The sequence below is a fragment of the Gadus macrocephalus genome, chromosome 1 (genome assembly GCF_031168955.1).
Source record: "Gadus macrocephalus chromosome 1, ASM3116895v1".
Taxonomy (NCBI): Eukaryota; Metazoa; Chordata; class Actinopteri; order Gadiformes; family Gadidae; genus Gadus; species Gadus macrocephalus.
Window position 1 is genome coordinate 4,876,139 of NC_082382.1, and position 20,000 is coordinate 4,896,138.

At 44.0% G+C, this 20,000-nt stretch overlaps 1 protein-coding gene across 1 annotated transcript in view; it reads left to right on the top strand.

Moving 5' to 3' along the window:
• The window catches only part of LOC132466515 (solute carrier family 12 member 5-like), a 140,285-nt gene that overhangs the window by 99,853 nt on the left and 20,432 nt on the right, over positions 1-20,000 (top strand). Inside the window, exons 3-4 of the mRNA XM_060063770.1 lie at positions 540-677; positions 13,675-13,821. Coding sequence (XP_059919753.1) covers positions 540-677; positions 13,675-13,821 — 285 coding nt within the window. The remainder of the gene's footprint in view (positions 1-539; positions 678-13,674; positions 13,822-20,000) is intronic.

The following is a 20,000-nucleotide window of genomic DNA, read 5'->3' on the forward strand; positions in this document are numbered from 1 at the left end:
CGTTAAAGCCCTGTGGCTGCATAATGTTCTAGAGCCGTATTCATTAGTCTGTTTGAATGGTGGCTTGTTTATTTGCTGCAGCAAACATTGTGTTTGCTACTTTGCATACATGTTGCGTCACTCATACATGATATTGACGTGGTTCAGTGTGTCCATAATCTCATATCACACTCATGTTCTGAAGCAAAGATGAATAATTCAATAAGATCATCTGTTTTACATTCTGATTGATACACAGATTTTGTCCCTGCGGGTATGGGATACAATATGTAGTGAAGATGCAGGTCAATCTTTGGCCTGTGCAGCCTTAGATCTTGTTGAAAGTTTGCTCTGTTTTTGCCACATCTTCTGATAGGAGACCGGCTAGCAGGATAGGTTTGGTCAGATTTAAGGCTAATGGAAAAGATAAAGAGTATTGTATAATATATAGATTTATAATATTAATATATTGGTAAACACTATTTTTATTCTCTCTCTCTGTGTCTCTCTGTCTCTCTCTCTCTCTCTCTCTCTCCCTCCCTCTCTCTCTCTCTCTGCAGGAGGAGATGGACACCATCCCCATGGTGTCCAGCCTTCTCAGCAGCCTGGCCAACTACTCCAACCTGACCCAGGGCAGCAAGGAGCACGAGGAGGCGGAGAACAACGAGGCCGAGTCTTCGCGCAAGAAGCCCATCAAGGTACCGGTGATATCTATGTGTATATACAGTTAGATCATTAGATAGACGGAGATGGACAGGACAGACAGTAACTCCATTAACCAATCTACCATGTGCAGTCTCATCCTATCCGATGAAGTCCTCACGATCTATTTCAGCAGCACAATAATGTGGTCTGACAGGTGGATGGATTCTTCCATGTGATGGAAGAAGATAAATATTCTACAAAGACTAAATACTAGATGATTCCGAGATAAGAGAATAAGTTGTCTAATGCTGCGTCCAAAAAAAGATGTACGCATTGTTAAAAGCGTATTCAGTTAACAAAATCACAAAGTGAAGCTGTATTTATGCAACACTTACACAGGCAGGTTCAAAAGAACATCTTAATATTTTATTTTCACAATAACGTGATAAAAGGGTTAAACACAGCCTCTAATATGCATTATAGTCCCCTCCCATATCAGTGTAAATAAGACATAATAAGACAATCACGACGCGAACCAACATGCTAACACAGAAGCAATACTAAGATGGATTTGAACATTTGTAGTTCACAGCGCACTGTATCTGTGTGTCATACACTTGGTGAGGCACAAAGCTTGTATGCCTGCTCCTAAATGATGCAACACTTTCCTCTGTCAACTTTACATTATACATTGTCCTGAATATTTAATTAGGGCTCCCTTTGCTGGGCCTTGTTTGTATTCAAAGGCGGTTCTTTCTTTTTTCTGGCAGGATATTAACAGAGATAGGGGATGTAGAGATGGATCATAGAGATTGAACGGTGGATGGATTGATGATATGGATTGGAGTGTGGATAGATTTATTCTGTATAGATTGGATGGAACGTCATTTCCTGGAGGAATATCACTCAGGTGACAGCTTATGACCTTTGACCAGGCCTGTCCAATCAGCCCTGACGTCGGCAGTCCAGTGTAGGGCAATAACACATCACCAGTTCAGTCTTCACTCTTCTTGTCTACTCTCCTGCTGTAGCCGGGCCTGTATAATGACGAGACCAATCCACACAATATTCATTACATTTACCAGAAGTCAAGGATTTAGCCATTGACTTAAATTACGTTTTTTCTATTTCAGTGCGTAAAGTGGGTAAAGTGCATCATATCATAGAGATTCCAGCCCCTCATATTTAACAGAAACACACACACACACACACACACACACACACACACACACACACACACACACACACACACACACACACACACACACACACACACACACACACACACACACACACACACACACACGTCGTTATATAAGGGCTGACCTCTGCCACACGCGGGTATCCTCTGTGCTAGCGGACAGAGAGTCGCTTCCCCTCCATACTTTAATTAGTCTTCATGCTGCACCACTGCCGCACCATTGCTGTTCCTCCTGAGCCAATCAAAAGGCCCCTTCCACACTCCAATCCCCGCCTGGCCACGAGAGCCCTTTTATTAGGGCTGCCTTTGGCATTTTAGCTCCTCATCAGCCACCCCTCTTCCTCCTTCTCTCCCTCGCTTTCTATTCTGCTCGCACACTTTCTTTCTATTCGTCTCTCTCTCTTTTCACTGTTGCCGCTCACTATTTCACCTGACTCTTTTCCCCCTTCCTGGTCGCTCCTCTCTCTTGCTCTCCATCTCTCTCATTTTCTATCGTGCATTCTCTCTCTCCTCCATGAAATGAAATTGTGTGTGTGTGTGTGTGTGTGTGTGTGTGTGTGTGTGTGTGTGTGTGTGTGTGTGTGTGTGTGTGTGTGTGTGTGTGTGTGTGTGTGTGTGTGTGTGTGTGTGTGTGTGTGTGTGTGTGTGTGTGTGTGTGTGACACATGGAGGAGCGTTGTGGCACACGGGGTCAGGGACTGACACTCCTGCTGCTCCCCTCACTATGGGGCAAAATGCTTCCAAGCCATTCTCACTCGGTCAGAATGCCTACATTACATTGTATTTATGGAGCTTGATAATCATATTCATCCTTATCTTTGTCAACTGTGAATATTTGCAAGCACATTAAGTGTGTCTGAAGTATCCTTTGAAGCATTTGAATCTGGCCCGGCACCTAAACCTTGAGGACAACTGACACACAAAGCTCTATACCGTGGTAGATCAGCACACGCTTAACGCACAATTTATTTGGATTGGTGCAACTAGACTGAGGTTTTACAACCAGGGTTTAAGACAGTGAGCTCCACAATGGACACTTTGGCTCTGGCAGTCTGTTTTCTGCTGATAGCTAGATACAAACATGTGATAGCATTGTAAAACAATGCACACACAAACACACACTGCACGCACATTAATTGAGTGTGTGTTTAGCGCAGCAAGGTTAATTTACAGCCAGCCAGGGGGGTTTGATGTTCTCTGGTCTCTCCCATCTCGGCCCGTTAAATAATGCAACGCACCTGAACAGAAACACATTCGCCTTATCAGCTCCCGTTAGGCCAGCAGAGCGTGGAGATAACACACACAGCCTAACCCACACACACACACACACACACACGCACACGCACGCACGCACGCACGCACGCACGCACGCACGCACGCACGCACGCATGCACGCACGCACACACACACACACACACACACACACACACACACACACTCATACACACACACACACACACACACACACACACACACACTCATACACACACACACAAACCGTCTCTCTCTCTCTCTCTGTCTCTGTCTTTCTCTCTCTGTCTCTCTCTCTCTCTCTCTCTCTCTCTCTCTCTCTCTCTCTCTCTCTCTCTCTCTCTCTCTCTCTCTCTCTCTGTCGTGGAAATATCAATCATAACTATAAATATACAATCACATACAAATTATATTAACCTTGTTGATATAATTATTACATTAGAAGGAACTGTATAACATTCTCCCTGTAACTTAAAACAAATCCCTTCCTCTCTTAACTGAGAGAGGTTAAGTTAATTCGTATTCAAGTTCCCACTGGAGCCAGTAAGTCTGGTTTTGTGACCAGGCCAATCGACTGACTTCTTTGTTGTGTAAACTGTTTACAGCCATGTCTTACAAACCTGCAGACATGTCCAATATCCACCCATTGTATCACAAATTGACTTGGCCTTAGGTCACTCCCACTCCCTACCCACAATGGAAACGTTCCCTATAAGAATCTTGTTCACCTATTGTTTCAGCGAATGTGTTCTTGGTAACTTTTGTATCCAGTACTTTCCCATGATCATGCCTTAAGATTAAATCAAATATTTCGCTGTCCGACGTGTCCGTGAGAGAACTTTCTCTTCACTCTCTCTCTCTCTCTCTCTCTCTCTCTCTCCCCTGCTAGTAGTCATTGCTGCACCATCTCATCTCTCCTCTGCTACTGACTCTACTCCAGGCTCTCCTCTCTCCTCCTCTTTCCATCCACAGCCTCCCTCACCTTTGCTCTCTTCTCTTTCTTTCAAATCACCACCATAAAGGGCAACGCCTTCCAGAAAAACACAAAAATTATAAATAAAAGCAATAACGATGAAAAAGTTCTGGCAATGTTTAAGAAATACTGTTTTGTTGGGGTAAGCAGCCCAGGCCCAAGCTTTATTGCCTTCCTTCTTCCCTGTGCGTGTAGATCATCCCCTTGCCCCTTCCTCGATCCCTGCGGGCTATGAAACTACTTTGATCAATTCCTCCATTTTCTTTGACTTCCCTTTTCCCCTGAACTCTAGATTCGGTGAAGTGTATCCAGTCACTAGCTGAGCTATAGACCATGAAGGAGGAGTTTAAAGCCCTACAGGTTACAGATAAAAAATAATAAAAGGAATTGGAGTTTAATTTCACGTTTACATTCGTGTTATACCTGTGAAGAGGGAATTCAAGAGGCAAATTAAATCCTATTTTTATTTATGTTAAATATGAACTCGGGACTCTGACTTGGCTTGGCGCTCAATGAATTATGTTTGTTTGTTTGACTGTTGCTATGTATTTGTAGTTTTGTCACTACTTTTACTGTATTTGTTCTGATTTTAATTGGACCCCAGGAAGACTAGTCTGCCGCTTCTGCGACAACTAATGGGGATCCACAATAAACAATAAACAATTGATCGAGCATAAACTATTATATATCATTGCAATCCAGTTGCAGTGAAATTTTAATCCAAACCAACATTGCACATATTATAGTTTAACAGAACAAACAAACACACACACACACACACACACACACACACACACACACACACACACACACACACACACACACACACACACACACACACACACACACACACACACACACACACACACACACACACACACACACACACAGAAACACACAGACACTGCCAAGGCATTTTTACACTGCCAAGCCGTGGCTTGGCACACCCCTTCAATTTCACCATCTTCAACTGCTTGATTCATTGGAGTAGGTGGGATCACGAGAATAGACCTCTTTAGAATAATTAGCATACTCTGAATGTTTATTTTTTTATTTTTTTAAGCCACTCGCATTCAAGAATGAGTAGACTACATCTTAGTGTAGACTACAAACGCGATTAACTATTTACAAGTGCAAAAACGCAAACATATTAATTATTTTGCTGACCAATTGTTTTTTATCCCGAAAAAAGCCTCGTAAGAAAAGTTCCGATGCTACTTTTTCGTAGATCGCACCATCTTTCCCCGTCTTTGTTAAATGCGACTGCATGACCTTCTCAACCATGATGGATTTCACCATCTCTCCAGTTAGAACTACTCATGTTGATGTCGCTGCATTGTCTCTGTTGTAGAGACGCAGCAAAACCTCTACCCAAGTCCCACCCGTGGTACCGCGATGCCGTGTAATCACATTTACATGAAATTGAAAACCCCATATGTGTAGGGTTCGAGAGGGTAATTTGGGGTGCGAAATTAAGCCAGTATATTACCTCTGTCAGTGTAAGCGTGCGGACCATGCAGGGAAAAGGCCGGTATGAGACGGGCATATTTGGCAGTGCAAAAAAGACAACACACACAAACACACACCTTTTGTGCTACTTCTGTGGCGGGCACACCTGAGCCATCCACACATCAGACTGCTTGTGCCTCCCAAGGGTGGATAGGGGGTGTGTGAGTGCGTGTGTGCCGGCTGCACGGGCCAGGGCTGGGACTGGCGGGCAGCTGTGCCCCGGTGCCTCTCCGGCGGTGTGGACGTGGTACTAGTGTCTCTCAGTGCCTACCTGTGGCCCTCAGCAGCCTGTGTTGTCCCCCTAGCGTGTGGGTCTGGGGCTTTCCCAGGGGAAATCATCAGCACTGCTGCCACCCGGTAGCCCATTACTCTGGAGCACTCACCCCTCCATCCTCCACACCACCACCACCGCCTCTCTCTCCCTCTCTCTCTCTCTCTCTCTCTCTTGCACTCTCTCTCTCTCTCTCTCTCTCTCTCTCTCTCTCTCTCTCTCTCTCTCTCTCTCTCTCTCATGCACTCTCTCTCTCTCTCTCTCTCTCTCTCTCTCTCTCATGCACTCTCTCTCTCTCTCTCTCTCTCTCTCTCTCTCTCTCTCTCTCTCTCTCTCTCTCTCTCTCTCTCTCCCTCTCTCTCTCTCCCCCTTTCTCTCTCTCTCTCTCTCTCTCTCTCTCTCTCTCTCTCTCTCTCTCTCTCTCTCTCTCTCTCTCTCTCTCTCTCTCTCTCTCTCCCTCTCTCTCTCTCCCTCTTTCTCCATTAGAGATTGGAGTCTGGTGGCATGTGCAATCCCCAAACCACAAACAAACAAACAAACAAAATGGCATAAAGAGCTGTTTCCGTAAACACCCTTTCCCCCACGGGGCCATTGATTCCCTGCCGTATGGCTAACTCAGGCCCTTCATCTGCCTCTCTCGGGGCTGCTTCTGCGTATGAATTCATTAGGAGCCGCTGTTCCCTTCCCCGGGCTTCGCCAATTGCACGGCTGCGATATTATCCCGCAGAGACTTTTTTGTGTGGTAAAATAAATAAATAAATGTGTCTGGACAATGTTGAGGCATCAGGGCCCTCGGTGTCTGTTATCAGCTCCTCTCGTGTTAGCGCCTGGAGCAGGCATGGTCGCCACATTCTAGGGTCTCTCTTCAATTATTCTTTTTTGCAATCTTTTGTGAAATGCAATGTATCTCTCAGCCGTGGGGTACGAGGCGAAGACGGAGCTATTGTTGATGGCTATTGCGTCAGCGTGTGTGTGGTTTAAGAGGGTTATTTGGTAGTCTGAAGAGGGTTATGGCGCAGCTGGGCTTGCAGCTTGCCTTCCGAGGGGCATAGATGCCGTGGTTGAAGGAGCGCTGGAGTAAATCATTTCCATAGCAGACGACCGCCCACCAGCCTTATCTACATAGCAATCTTTGATCCTTCAAAAAGATTGCAAATATGACAAACATGAAAGAGAGTGCAGAGTATTTTTAGTTTAGTTTTATTACATTCCGTAATGTTTTCTTATCTTTATTTGGGTCAGACTATAATAATCCATAGTCCGACTGTACCGTTCTTACGATCTGATAAAATCATTAAGCCATGGTTGCCACTATTTTTTTCTCGATCTCTCTCTCTCTCTTGCTCGCTCTCATTCTCTGGTGTGAATTGACAACCTGCAGTGATTAACGCTTCCCTTACAGTAACCCTTTATATTATCTATAAAGGTATTTAAATTCAACACCCATCAAATATAGTCATCAAGATGTTAAAGCTTACGAATAAGGCTTCCTTTATCTTCACAGGCTAGATGCCCAGTCCATTAGACGTTGTTGCTGCTAATAAGAGATAGATGTTATTACAATAGGACCCCCTCTGGCTCCAACACCTGTACTGCAGCAGCAGCAGCAGCAGCAGCAGCAGCTTTAACCTTCAAGTGCTAGCTTAGCTTTCCCTTCACACCCCTCGACGTGTACACACACACCTAGACACACGTACGTACACACACACCTAGACACACGTACGTACACACACACCTAGACACACGTACATACACACACACGTAGATGCACATACGTACGCACACAACTCGACACGTACGTACACACACACCTAGACACACAAACGTACACACACACCTAGACACACAAACGTACACACACACCTAGACACACGTATGTACACACACACCTAGACACACAAACGTACACACACACCTAGACACACGTATGTACACACACACCTAGACATACGTACATACTCATGCACACACCTAGTAGACGCATTTAGATAGATAGATAGTACTTTATTGTCATTGCACATGTTACAGAGCAACGAAACACACTTGAGATTGCCTAGTGTGAGCACGGGCCAGCGGCACAGCGGGTGGGGGGGGGGGGGCAAACATACTTGAGTACGGTACAGGGCAACTTTGCATAGTGTGAGTGCGCCCTTAGACACACGCATGTAAACACACACACCTAGACACAGGTACATACACACACACCTAGACCTAGACTACAAACTGCTGTGTCGCTTTCTGCTTTTTTCTGTTCATAAATGTATGCTTTTATATTATGAGTCTCTTTACAAGTCCTTGATGAATGTAGTGAAGACAATAGCTGCTGGCGGTGGAAATTATTTTGAACAGAAGATGTGGCAATTGGGCTCCCTCCTATGTAAATATCATTAAGCCAAGTGGCTTTTGACCACTCATTCAGGGGCATATATATTGGCCTACACTGAGGTTTTTCCGGTGCCCTAACCTAACTGCATTTCCATTTCAAAGCTTTGAAACAGTATATGAACTTGAAACTTATATGTGTTCAAAAAGAGAAATGAATGCACAAAGCACTTCCCACCTCATCTATCCAGAGTTAGACCTCTCCAAAAATGTGTTTGTATATATGTAGGAAATACACCCTGACAGGGTGACAGGACCACGAAATGAACCAGAGGGGGAATCAATCACCCTGAAGGGCTTGTTTTTGCAATAATGATCGCCTAGCTGTACATTAGCCTGCTTATATAATGGCCGCTTACTAAAGAATAACAACGTTGGATTCTACTGTTGGAAATAGTGTCCATAGCAACGTATGTTATTCATAGCAGCAGTCTGCTATGAAGTCCGACAATTCAACAAAGCTGTTTAATAAACATTATATGTATAAATATATGTATATATCTATATATTATGCATGTGCGGAAAATAATACTCTAGTGTGAGGTTCTGCACATGCAGCAGCCTTTATGGTCAAAGTGAATGCATCAAAGAGCAGTTTGCCCCGAAGAAAAAGTAATTTCAAGCTAGGGAGCAGTTATTACACGGAAATGGTTAATGTTGCCTTCAAGCAGGCACACCGTCGGGATGTAAGTACCCAACGCACACAAACACAAGCTCTCACACACCCACCCGCACGCACACACGCATGGACACCCGCACCCACACACACACTTACACACAAGACAAAGTATTCTGCATAAAGATTGAACGGTGGACAGACTGTTCAATATCATGATGATATTGTGTGAGCTATATGCTCTGTTCTTGTCCAGCATTACAATAAAGCAAGAAACACAAAGGATCAACCGAATATCTATTTAAAGATCTCCTATTATACTACTTTTCTGGTCTTAATTTCTTATTAATGACTCTTATAGAGCAAGCTGACATGAATCACAGCACCAAAATTATGTAGATTTTCGGGAAACTCTTCCTCTCATCTGGGCGCTTTCTCTGTCAACACTCGGCTTCGTCCTGCTCCGCCCCCTCGCCCCCCTCCTGCCAACCCCACTCCATTGTGATTTGTTACCCTCCGGAAGACTTGCAAAGGGCATTACCTTACATGGATAATCCGGATTGTTCTACGTAGAAAAAAAGCATACTAGGTGCTCTTTAATGGAAAATACCTAATAAAACCAGTTACTCAAGGAAACCAAATCCACCTTTTAACCGTTTGACCAGGTCTTAAACAGGGACACATCACTCTCAGCGTGGTGAGATCAGGGCTGCAATAAGGCTGCTTAACGTTCTTTTCTGGACAAGAAGCGACAGAAAAAAGGTCCCTGTCGCGCAGTGAAGGACTCAGGGACAGTAGGTGGTCAGAGAGACAACAGGCAGCCTGTTTGTTATCACCCTGAGGGACACAGGGACTGCTCTCTCTCCCCACCCCACTTCCATCCAACCAGGGACCTTTGAGTCAAACGGTAAAGAAGTGCACCATGGGAGAATGAGTTCCACCGTTGCTGGTGGTGGGGGGGGGGCGGGGGGGCATGTGCGTGAGTGTGTGAATGCACATGCATGCATTGACAGGTACATCGGAAGGGTCGGATAAATTCATAGTTCCTTATGTCCATTCAGACATTTAGGATGCATCTGCACACTTTCATTCGAATTATATATTCATTGTGTCTGTAAAAATGCCTTTACAATCCCTAAAGAATGCTTCTGCCAGAACCCTAAGAACATACTGCAGAAACTTTAACCCAAGGCAGGCCAACGTGATTCATGCACAGCACGTATGGACGCATATTTCCGGGTACAAATGAACCTATTGTGCTTGATGTTATTGTACGCAGAGAAGCCCTGGTGCAGTCTTTGCAGTGCAGCCGGGGATGTGTGAAGCGTGCTAATTACAGTGGTGTGTGTGATCTCTTGGTTGTTTCTCTCTGTTGTTTATCCAAAGGAAATTAAAATATAATTATATTTGCAGGACCTATTTGTTCTCTCTCTTTCACGCACGCACACTCTCGTACCCCCGCACTCTCTCTATATCATCCCCTCTATCTTAACACAGTTCCGCAAACACCACGTTATTAATATTGAAAGGCAACACTTGAAAGACAAATCACATTGTGTCAGAAATATTATTAGTTTGAAGCCAGACACTATTTATGGTGATTTGCTCAAAACTGGGGCTTTATGAAATCCATAAATGCAGTCATGCTGCAAATACATATTTTGTGTTAGGAGGCTTCATGGCACGACCCAACTGAAGTAAAATCTACTGGGTAATGCATCAAATGGCTTCTATTTACCTGTTTGGTGTTGAAATAAAGAGTTACGTAGACCTAGATAAAGGAATCCTTTCTAGGAATAGTATATATTCACAATGCCTCTGGGCGGTTGTCAGCTCATGAAAATACGATTTGTTGGCTGTATTTTAATAGTGCATAGCTTAACTGTTCCTTCATCATGAAATGGTTTTAGGAACAATTTAGGTGTTCTCTGACAATAGAGTGGCGAAGTCACGCCCCTTCCGGTAGAGCTCATGGGACCTATGAGATTGAAAAATATGAATGGGTGTCAATGGAGAGAAAATAATTATTTAGTGGTCCTAGTCTTTATATGCCCTGGATTACACATATGTTGTTTGTGGATCTAAATGATAATTTTTCATGCAAAGAAAACAAAATAAATTCATGAAGAAGTTTGATAATTTTTTGGTTTTATGTGAGGCCGCTTTGTGAACTACAGCTCTTCGCTGCTCTCGACGCATATGATATAAATCACCACACCCGCACTTGGAACTCGGCACAGAGATGGCACATAGAGATGGCACATAACTAAAACTCTCCACATGCCCCGACTTATAGTGGTTTTCACCTCTTTCTATGCTTTTATCCTCGCCTTGAAAAAAAGTGGTGAAGTGGAGCAGAGAGATCGCCATCTCTGTGCCGAGTTCCAAGTGCGGGTGTGGTGACGTATATCATATGCGTCGAGAGCAGCGAAGAGCTGTAGTTCACAAAGCGGCCTCACATAAAACCTAAAATTATCAAACTTCTTCACAAATTTTTTTAATTTTCTTTGCATGAAAAATTATCATTTAAAGGCATATAAAGACTGGGACCAGCAAATAATTATTTTCTCTCCATTGACACCCATTCATATTTTTCCATCTCATAGGTCCCATGAGCTCTACCGGAAAGGGCGTGACTCGCCACTCTATTGGCTCTATGCAAGGATGTTTGGGCGGGGCTTAACTAACCTCTTAAACTACTTTACAATATTAGGCCCTTCCATGCAGACAAACACACACCAAAAAAAAAAAAAACAGTTTAAAGATCATCCCAATTATCAAAGTCAAAATCCGCTTTATTATCAATTCCATAATATGTGCGAGACAAACAGAGGAATTTAAATTAACCCACGGTGTAATAAGGTGAAAAGGAGAAAAATTGGAAAATAAAATAAGTAATATTTACAATAAATCAATTCTAAATAATGAAAAATTATTCTAAATGGTGCAAAAGTAAGGCAGAACAAAACGGTACACATAAAGTAAAGTAGAAAAGTAAATAGATGGAAATTTGCAATATGAGGAACATCATTGGTCCAAAGTTTGAAGGTTTGAATTATTGGCTCAAGGCAGACCAGAAATGTGATTACTTTTAATCTGACTGTTGTATAAGGTATTTTGTATTTTTATTTTACTTGCGTATTTCTACATTTGTATTTGTATACTGTCACTGTAATGTTTAATTTTTGTTACCTGCCTAGGGATTATGAAGGCAATCTAGCATTTTTGCTGACTAAGGCATGTTAACTTCTTATATTTGCACACTGATCTTTATTAACGTGCTCTGTCACTATTTAAGTGAAAAAAATAAAAAAGTAAACGCAAAGAAAGATTCAAATGAATGAACGCTTACTATTTTAAACTTTTGAACAATATTGCATAGAATAATGCAATCCTATGACTCCTATTTGAATTATATGAATCTATGCGTAGACGCATTATATGATAATCATACAAATTAAATTAAATAAACAGAACATAATTACTACAATTGTAGCTGCCTCTATTTAACAACAGCAATTAATCTTTAATTTCTTGAAATGACTATGTAGCTTTCTGCAGTTAATCTTGACATTTGTCTAATCTGTATGCGCAGAGGCACTACATGTCAACCACACATCGATTTTCCACTTGTATCACCCCACGTGATGTGTTTGGCTGCTGCGTGTCGCAGCCGAGCCGTTGATTTAGTGTGACGTATCCGTGTTGCAGAGCAGGGACTTAGGATTGGTCCTTCTAATGGTAAAATGGATCCCAGTGGGATATTGGCACAATTACCTTTTATTGGCCAAGGTGCCCTTGGCTTGGAAACTAATACATCTCCATTACGCACAGTGTCAAACGACATGCCCTTCAACTCTAATGCACGCCATCATGTATGTCTGCACGCAACCAAACACAAACCTCCATGCGTGAACGCACGCTGGCAATCACTCATTGTCTCTCACGGAAGGACGTGCACACAGAGGCATGAGCCGCGCGTGCACACACAAACACACACACACACACACACACACACACACACACACACACACACACACACACACACACACACACACACACACACACACACACACACACACACACACACACACACACACACACACAATCAAACCCACGCACCACACCATCAGTATGCAGTGTGCATACACACACCCTACGATTAAGGGAGGGGGGGAGAGTGGGAGAGAGAGCTATAGAGAACAGGAGCAAAAGGAGGAGAGAACATGGACAGAAACTACCCCGAGGAGTAACAAAACAAACCTCTGTACTCAGTACAGTTCTGCCAATGGAATGTTCTCCAAATATTGATGCATCCAAACAGTGACGCGTTTGGAACTGCTTTTTTTTAAATGTTTGAACCAATGTGAGATTCCAGAACCTTCTCTGACTGAGGCACACTGTTTGAGCGATTGAATGAATAAGATAGTGTTTATTAAGAAGTTTGGTGCTTTCTGTTTATAAAGGCGATTACAGCAGCAGGTTCCTTAAATGAGCCAACAGAAGGCTAATGAAGCGACAGTGGAAGGGAGCCGTTGGCCTTGAGCAGGGCCTCTGCCAGGATGTAATCCCCTCATCCTGTTCCTGTCATCATCTAACAACAACGCCACTTTAACTGTTGAATCTTAAAGTTAGGAATAAATATATATGTATGAACGAATCCTTTCTCAGAAAAAAACGTTTTGAAGTCCTGTTCAATGATTTAAACAACATAAATGTCTCTCTCTCTCTCTCTCTCTCTCTCTCTCTCTCTCTCTCTCTCTCTCTCTCTCTCTCTCCCTCTCTCTCTCTCTCTCTCTCTCCCTCTCTCTCTCTCTCTCTCTCTGTCTGTCTCTATCCATCCCCCAGGCTCCTCAGTTGGGGACCCTGATGGGTGTGTACCTGCCTTGCATCCAGAACATCTTCGGCGTCATCCTCTTCCTCAGGATGACCTGGTTGGTGGGCATCGGCGGGGTCATCGGGACCTTCGTCATCGTATTCATGTGCTGCACCACGGTGAGTCCACCGAGCCTCCAACCCAGACCCTCCACCCTAGACCCTCCCCCTAGACCCTCCCCCTAGACCCTCCACCCTAGACCCTCCACCCTAGACCCTCCACCCTAGACCCTCCACCCTAGACCTACAGTTTTGCTGCTTCCCTGTGGCCGCTGTGTCCTCGGGGGGGCGTGTTTCTGTTTGAGTGTTAGTGTGAGCACAAAGCCATGGATATTGGAGAGAAGCTACGCGCTAACTATGCTACAGTGCTGGTGGAAGCTGGTACTACGACCACCCCAGCGCTTCTGTCTTCCATCAAAGAACTAAACGCTAAAGATTGAAGAGCAGGCTATTCATCACGGCCCTCCTCTGGTTTGGGCCGTTGGAGGGTGTAGGAGTAGCCTGGGCACTGGGATGAAGATCAAAGGTAGTAGAAGGAGACAACGTAATTAGGATTCTTTTTATCGCTTGCGACTCTCGGCCTTTTCTGTTTACTATGGTAATTGGTTACAGGCCGACTCTCGAGAAATGAATTACTTTGATAGTTGTTTTTATTACTGTAGCATTCTATTTTACCTCCTACTGTTAATAATCTCTTAGACGGTCTTGATTAAGGAACCATGATGGCCCGATATCACAGTCTTATGTGACTTCCTTGCCCTTTAGAACTGACGTAAGCAAGTCATTCTGTGAGTCCTAGCCTCAAGAATGACTGAAGAACATTTGGCTCAAGAATTATTCTATAAACCTTGATCAATTCAGCAGCTTATCTCTTTTCCTTTTTTTCCATCTAGGACATTTCATTTTCTTATTTTATTGAACATCACCCTTGTTCAGACAAGCATACAATTGATAGGGGTGAAATATATTGGTGATAGGAAATATTGCCAACCTCAGTCACATATCCCCCAAAACCCCTTCAACTCATCAACCAATCCCCCAGAACTTGAGTCCCAAACCAAAAAAAACAAGCAAACACATTATTTTCCTCCAATAACGGCCGTATGCCCATCATGTGTCGGACTTTGTGGTCATGCTGCAACGGCCTTATCCAACGCGTGCAATTGGCTGAGAACATCATAGTCAACAGCTAGTCTCTCTCTCTCTCTCTCTCTCTCTCTCTCTCTCTCTCTCTCTCTATCGCTCTCTCTCTCTCTCTCTCTCTCTCTCTCTCTCTCTCTCTCTCTCTCTCTCTCTCTCTCTCTCTCTCTCTCTCACTCTCCTTCTTTCACTCTATTTCTCTCTCACTCTTTCTCCTTCCTTCTCTCTCTCTCTCTTTCTGCCCTTCTCTCTCGCTGTCTTTCTCTGTGTCTTTCTGTGTCTCCCTCACTCTCTTTCGCTATCTCTTTTTGTCAGTCTTTCACTCTCTCTTTCAGCAACTCTTTCGTACTCTCACCCTTTCATCATGGGTGTTCAATAGATGAACTGTGTTCAATTTGTCTTTAGAGCTTTAACTCAAATCCGACAATGAAGGCTTTGAGTACGTGAATATGTCTGTTTTTTTTATGTGACTTAATTTAACGTTTTATTGGCTCCTGTCCTTAATGGCTTTTCAGTTTGTGTTTGTGTGTGCGCTTTCGCGTGTGTGTGGGCAAGAGTGGCAGCTCTCATGTTCGCTTTCAGTGTAGTGCTTTTTTTATTGCCTGCTTATCTTCCTAGGTTTGAATTATGCATGGCAGAGAAGTACATGTGTGGGTGTGTGTGTCTGTGTGTGTACCTGTGTCTGGGTGTTTGCACTAGGGAGATGTGTGTGTGCGTGTGTGTGTACACGTATGGTTGAACATGTGTATGGTTGTGCATGCGTATGGTTGTGCGTGTGCGTGTATGTGTGTATGGTTGTGCCTGTGTGTGCATGTGTACGTTTGTATGGTTTTGCGTGTGTATGGTTTTGGGGATATGTGCAGCCTAGATTCTCCTCTAGCTAGGGGTATATTTATAGAACAACACCCTCAAATCCCCACAGTGGCTGAGCTGCCTGTGCAAACACTCAGGCTTCCACCAACCCAGTCGTGTTAAACTGTGATGTGGAATCGAGGGCACTCTGAAAACACTGCATATTCAATCCCTCCTTCCTTTTTAACGACATCAAACCACCCTTAGGAGAGACATTCAAAACCACGACACACATTCAATTTGAAGGAAAATGTTGTGTGTGCACAATTTGGCAGGTTGAATTGAATTCCCTTTTTATGCCGATATGATGTTATATATCCATATACATAACATATATATGTATTTTTTTTATTTATGTATATTTTAAAAAGTATAATTGTATTCGGAAAACGATAAGAGCAGTAAGAATTCGGTTCATATAGGCAAGCAATCAAAAACTCAAATATAATTGTGAATGGTTACAAACACGCACGCACACACACACACACACACACACGCACACACGCACGCACACACACACACACACACACACACACACACACACACACACACACACACACACACACACACACACACACACACACAAACACAGCACTTCCTTAGTATTACCTTTTATAATAATTATGGCTCAGTATATAAACCCTCATACAGTATTTTGCTGTTCTCACTCTTCTAAAACATGGGGACTCTTTTATTGGTAAGAACCCCCCACACACACACACACACACACACACACACACACACACACACACACACACACACACACACACACACACACACACACACACACACACACACACACACACACACACACACACACACACACACACACACACACACACACAAACACAAACACACACAGACACACTCTACTGTCGGTGAGCTCATTGCAGAGACCTGAGGCAATTAGCTGGAATGTAATCAGTGTGTGAAGAGCCTCGCTCCACCACTATCACCCATGCATACACACACACACACAAACACACACACACTGCTTCTCCTCCTGATCTACTTAGATACCACACACACCCGGCCCTCCAGAGGATGCTAACTTTACACACTGTGTGTGTGTGTGTGTGTGTGTGTGTGTGTGTGTGTGTGTGTGTGTGTGTGTGTGTGTGTGTGTGTGTGTGTGTGTGTGTGTGTGTGTGTGTGTGTGAGTGTGTGTGCATGTGTCTGTGTGTGTGCGTGTGAATGAGTACCCAGAGACAAGCTGAAGAGCATAATAATCATGTGTTGTACAGCATTAGTATTAGCAAGATCTGGGCAAATACAGGAACATGTAGCATTGTCAATGAGCAATATAATCCAATGCAGCGATATTACTAATAATAATGCAGCAATATTACACTATTTTACCACCATGAGTTGAGATCCGTCTGGATCTCAACTCATGGCGGTAAAATAGTGTAATATTGCTGCTTTAGACAACTAGCTCGTAAACCGCTTGAATACTAAACTGCACAAGGCTGATTTAAATCAACGCGAGGCGTTGAGCTCCGAGCTAAAGTGGGATTCTGGGCAAGCGCAGATAGAGCTCGGCTTGTTTCCAGGCGTAATAAACACAGGCGTGTGTGCCAGGGTAGAGCGAGGCGGGTCTGATGTTCTAGAGGGTTCTGTTGTGTTGAGTCCAGCTCATCACTCACAGGTCCTGAGTGGGAACGCACTGCAAGAGGAAGGCCCATCGGCCCTCTCTCACAACTCTCATTTATTAAACAGAATGAAGTACTCTGCCCTCCATCATTGCTCCTCTCTCTCTCTTTGTCTCCCTCCCTCCGCTAATCTTTCTTATTTGGGTTTTCATTTTATATCTATTGCATTTTAAAGACCTCCATTTTCGCTGTAGCTCTATCTGTGCCATTGTCTAATTCTTCCCATCTCCTCTCTTTTCCCTCTAATATCCTACATGGTTTATATTCTTTCTCAAGCTCTAACTAGAGATGTAGGCTTGCTTCCCTTCATGTCTTTCATCTCACATGTCCTGTAGCCGCTAAGGCCCTCGGGGATTGGTTTTAAACTTGCATGCTAAAATAAGAACTGTACCGATAGCACGGTTAATATGTAATGGCATGATGGCGCTTCTTGACGGACTGTAATGCAGCGAGCACACAACGGTGTGGCTCCTCCAAAGCTGTTTCATTCTCAACGTCACGTGCATGACTACAATGTCATCCAAGTATTTGTATATCAAACTATTAAACTGCCTCTGCAGTGTGACTTTTTGGGGACGACTCCAGCTCACCAAACGATTGCGCAATCCAATATGAGTCATTGGTTGGGGCCATCTGTAAACAAGAATATATTCTGCCCATATTTTCATAAGCACGATAATATTGACATGATTGAGTGTGACGTGGACGTTTTTTTTTTTTCTTCTGGCAAAGCTTGTTTGGCTACCTTGGAAAGTGCTTTGGAAACAGAGTCCTGTTTGACTGTGCTGTAAACTGTGTGCTGTTTGCCTGGTATGGCCTCAACAGATGGTACGGAGGAACAACATGGCTGTCATTTCTTTCTTCCCTGGTGTGCTGGGAGGCCAGGGTGCTGCACGTACCAGAGAGCTATGTTGGTACACAGGGACTTTAAGTGGAGTTTGGAAACTCGTGCCCGGATACATTTTCCGAGGACAGAATGCTTTTTGAGTGTCCCTCCCCTCTCTTTGAAGTGGGCCAGCTAAGGAGGCCATTGGCTCTGGGTCAGTGGGGGAAATAGAAAGCTGCATGTGCTTCCTTCTGCTGTCGAGCACACAAGCTGCCCAATCAGGTCACGAGGTCATCAGGTACTGGATTGATGTGACTGATGGGGGACTGAAATCATCCATCTGATCAGAGATCGGTCTATGTATGTTATATGTAAATAAATCCATATTTTGGCTGTTATTCCAGTTTTCTAAATGTTCAGATATAGATTTACTGACTTTTTCTGATTCAGTAATCTTTAATCCTCGCTGTAGAGAAAGTGGGACAGTATTAAGTAAACTGCTGAAATTAGGTCACAACAAAAACTACAACGGTACATTTCCTAGCTGCAAGGCAACATGGCCGTCAATGCAAAATGCTATCAACTCTACACATGCACTCAAAGTCAAGCAAAACTCAACAGAACATTTTACAACGTTTTGTTTAGGTTCCAGTTCTTTGTCTATGTTAATACTTAACGCCAATGATATATATCTTTAATTTCCAGTGAAAATAAGTTCCTTCTCCTTTTCATTGCCGAATGCTTTTGAAAAGCAAATACTTTTATTTGGGGAAAAACAAGTGCCTTGAACCCATTACAGGTAAATGTGCAATTATATGCAAATGATTGAACAGGTTTACCTTAATGGGTGGCTCTTTTGTGCTTTCTTGAGCACTTGAAGAACGTTTTATCTATCCATTTATCTACCTTTTCTAAATATAGATATAATGATTATAATGTTAAATGATGTGCGAGGATGAATTCTGAAATGGGATCACATCAAGTCTGACCTAGAGATGTGTGCATGATGCACCTGTACGCCATCTAGACTCCACTAGCCCAGTCTGACTGCTGCCCAGCCCATCAGATAAAACACTTAAACAATTACTGTGTTATCTGCCGTCGGGACCCAGGGAGAGCGACTCCGGCTCTCATTAAGACTAGATTAGAGATCGGAGTGGAACCCGCTCCACTCACACCAGTCAATACCATGGACGTCATGAAGGGAGCCTCCCCCAGGTTACAATGCCGCATCAGCTTCTGGAGAAGGAAGGGGACTCACCACCACCAGTCCGGACGCCTGTTGTTCATGTTTCTCTGACTGCTTCTGCTGGCCGTTCGCTCTCTCAGGGACGGGGGAACGTATCCAACCTGGAGGGGAGGAGAGGGGAGGCAGAGGGAGGAGAGGGGAGGCAGAGGGGAGGGAGACCGGAGCAGGGCTCCCCCATGTTGAAGAGCTCGACTGATGGCTACGTAGCAGACCATAAACAACAGCTGATCCTCAGCAGAGAGTGAGCGACGCGGCGCATCACCGAACGAGAGGACTGAGGGGGAGAGGGGTCATGCAGCGTGACTTAGGCCCAATCCCATTTCTACCCCTTACCCCTTACCCCTTACCCCTTACCCCTTACCCCTTACCCCTTACCCCTTACCCCTTACGCCTTCCCCTTCCCCTTCCATTTCCCATTCCCCTTCCCCTTCAAAACAAGGGGGAGGGGTAAGGGGGAGGGGTAAGGGTCAGAAAGTGTGGGTGCTGGAATTGTACTCATTCTTTCTCGGAGAGTTGGATGGAAGAGTGTGCTGAAGGACTCGGATGTGAATGTAAATACTTAGTCATCCACTTTACACAA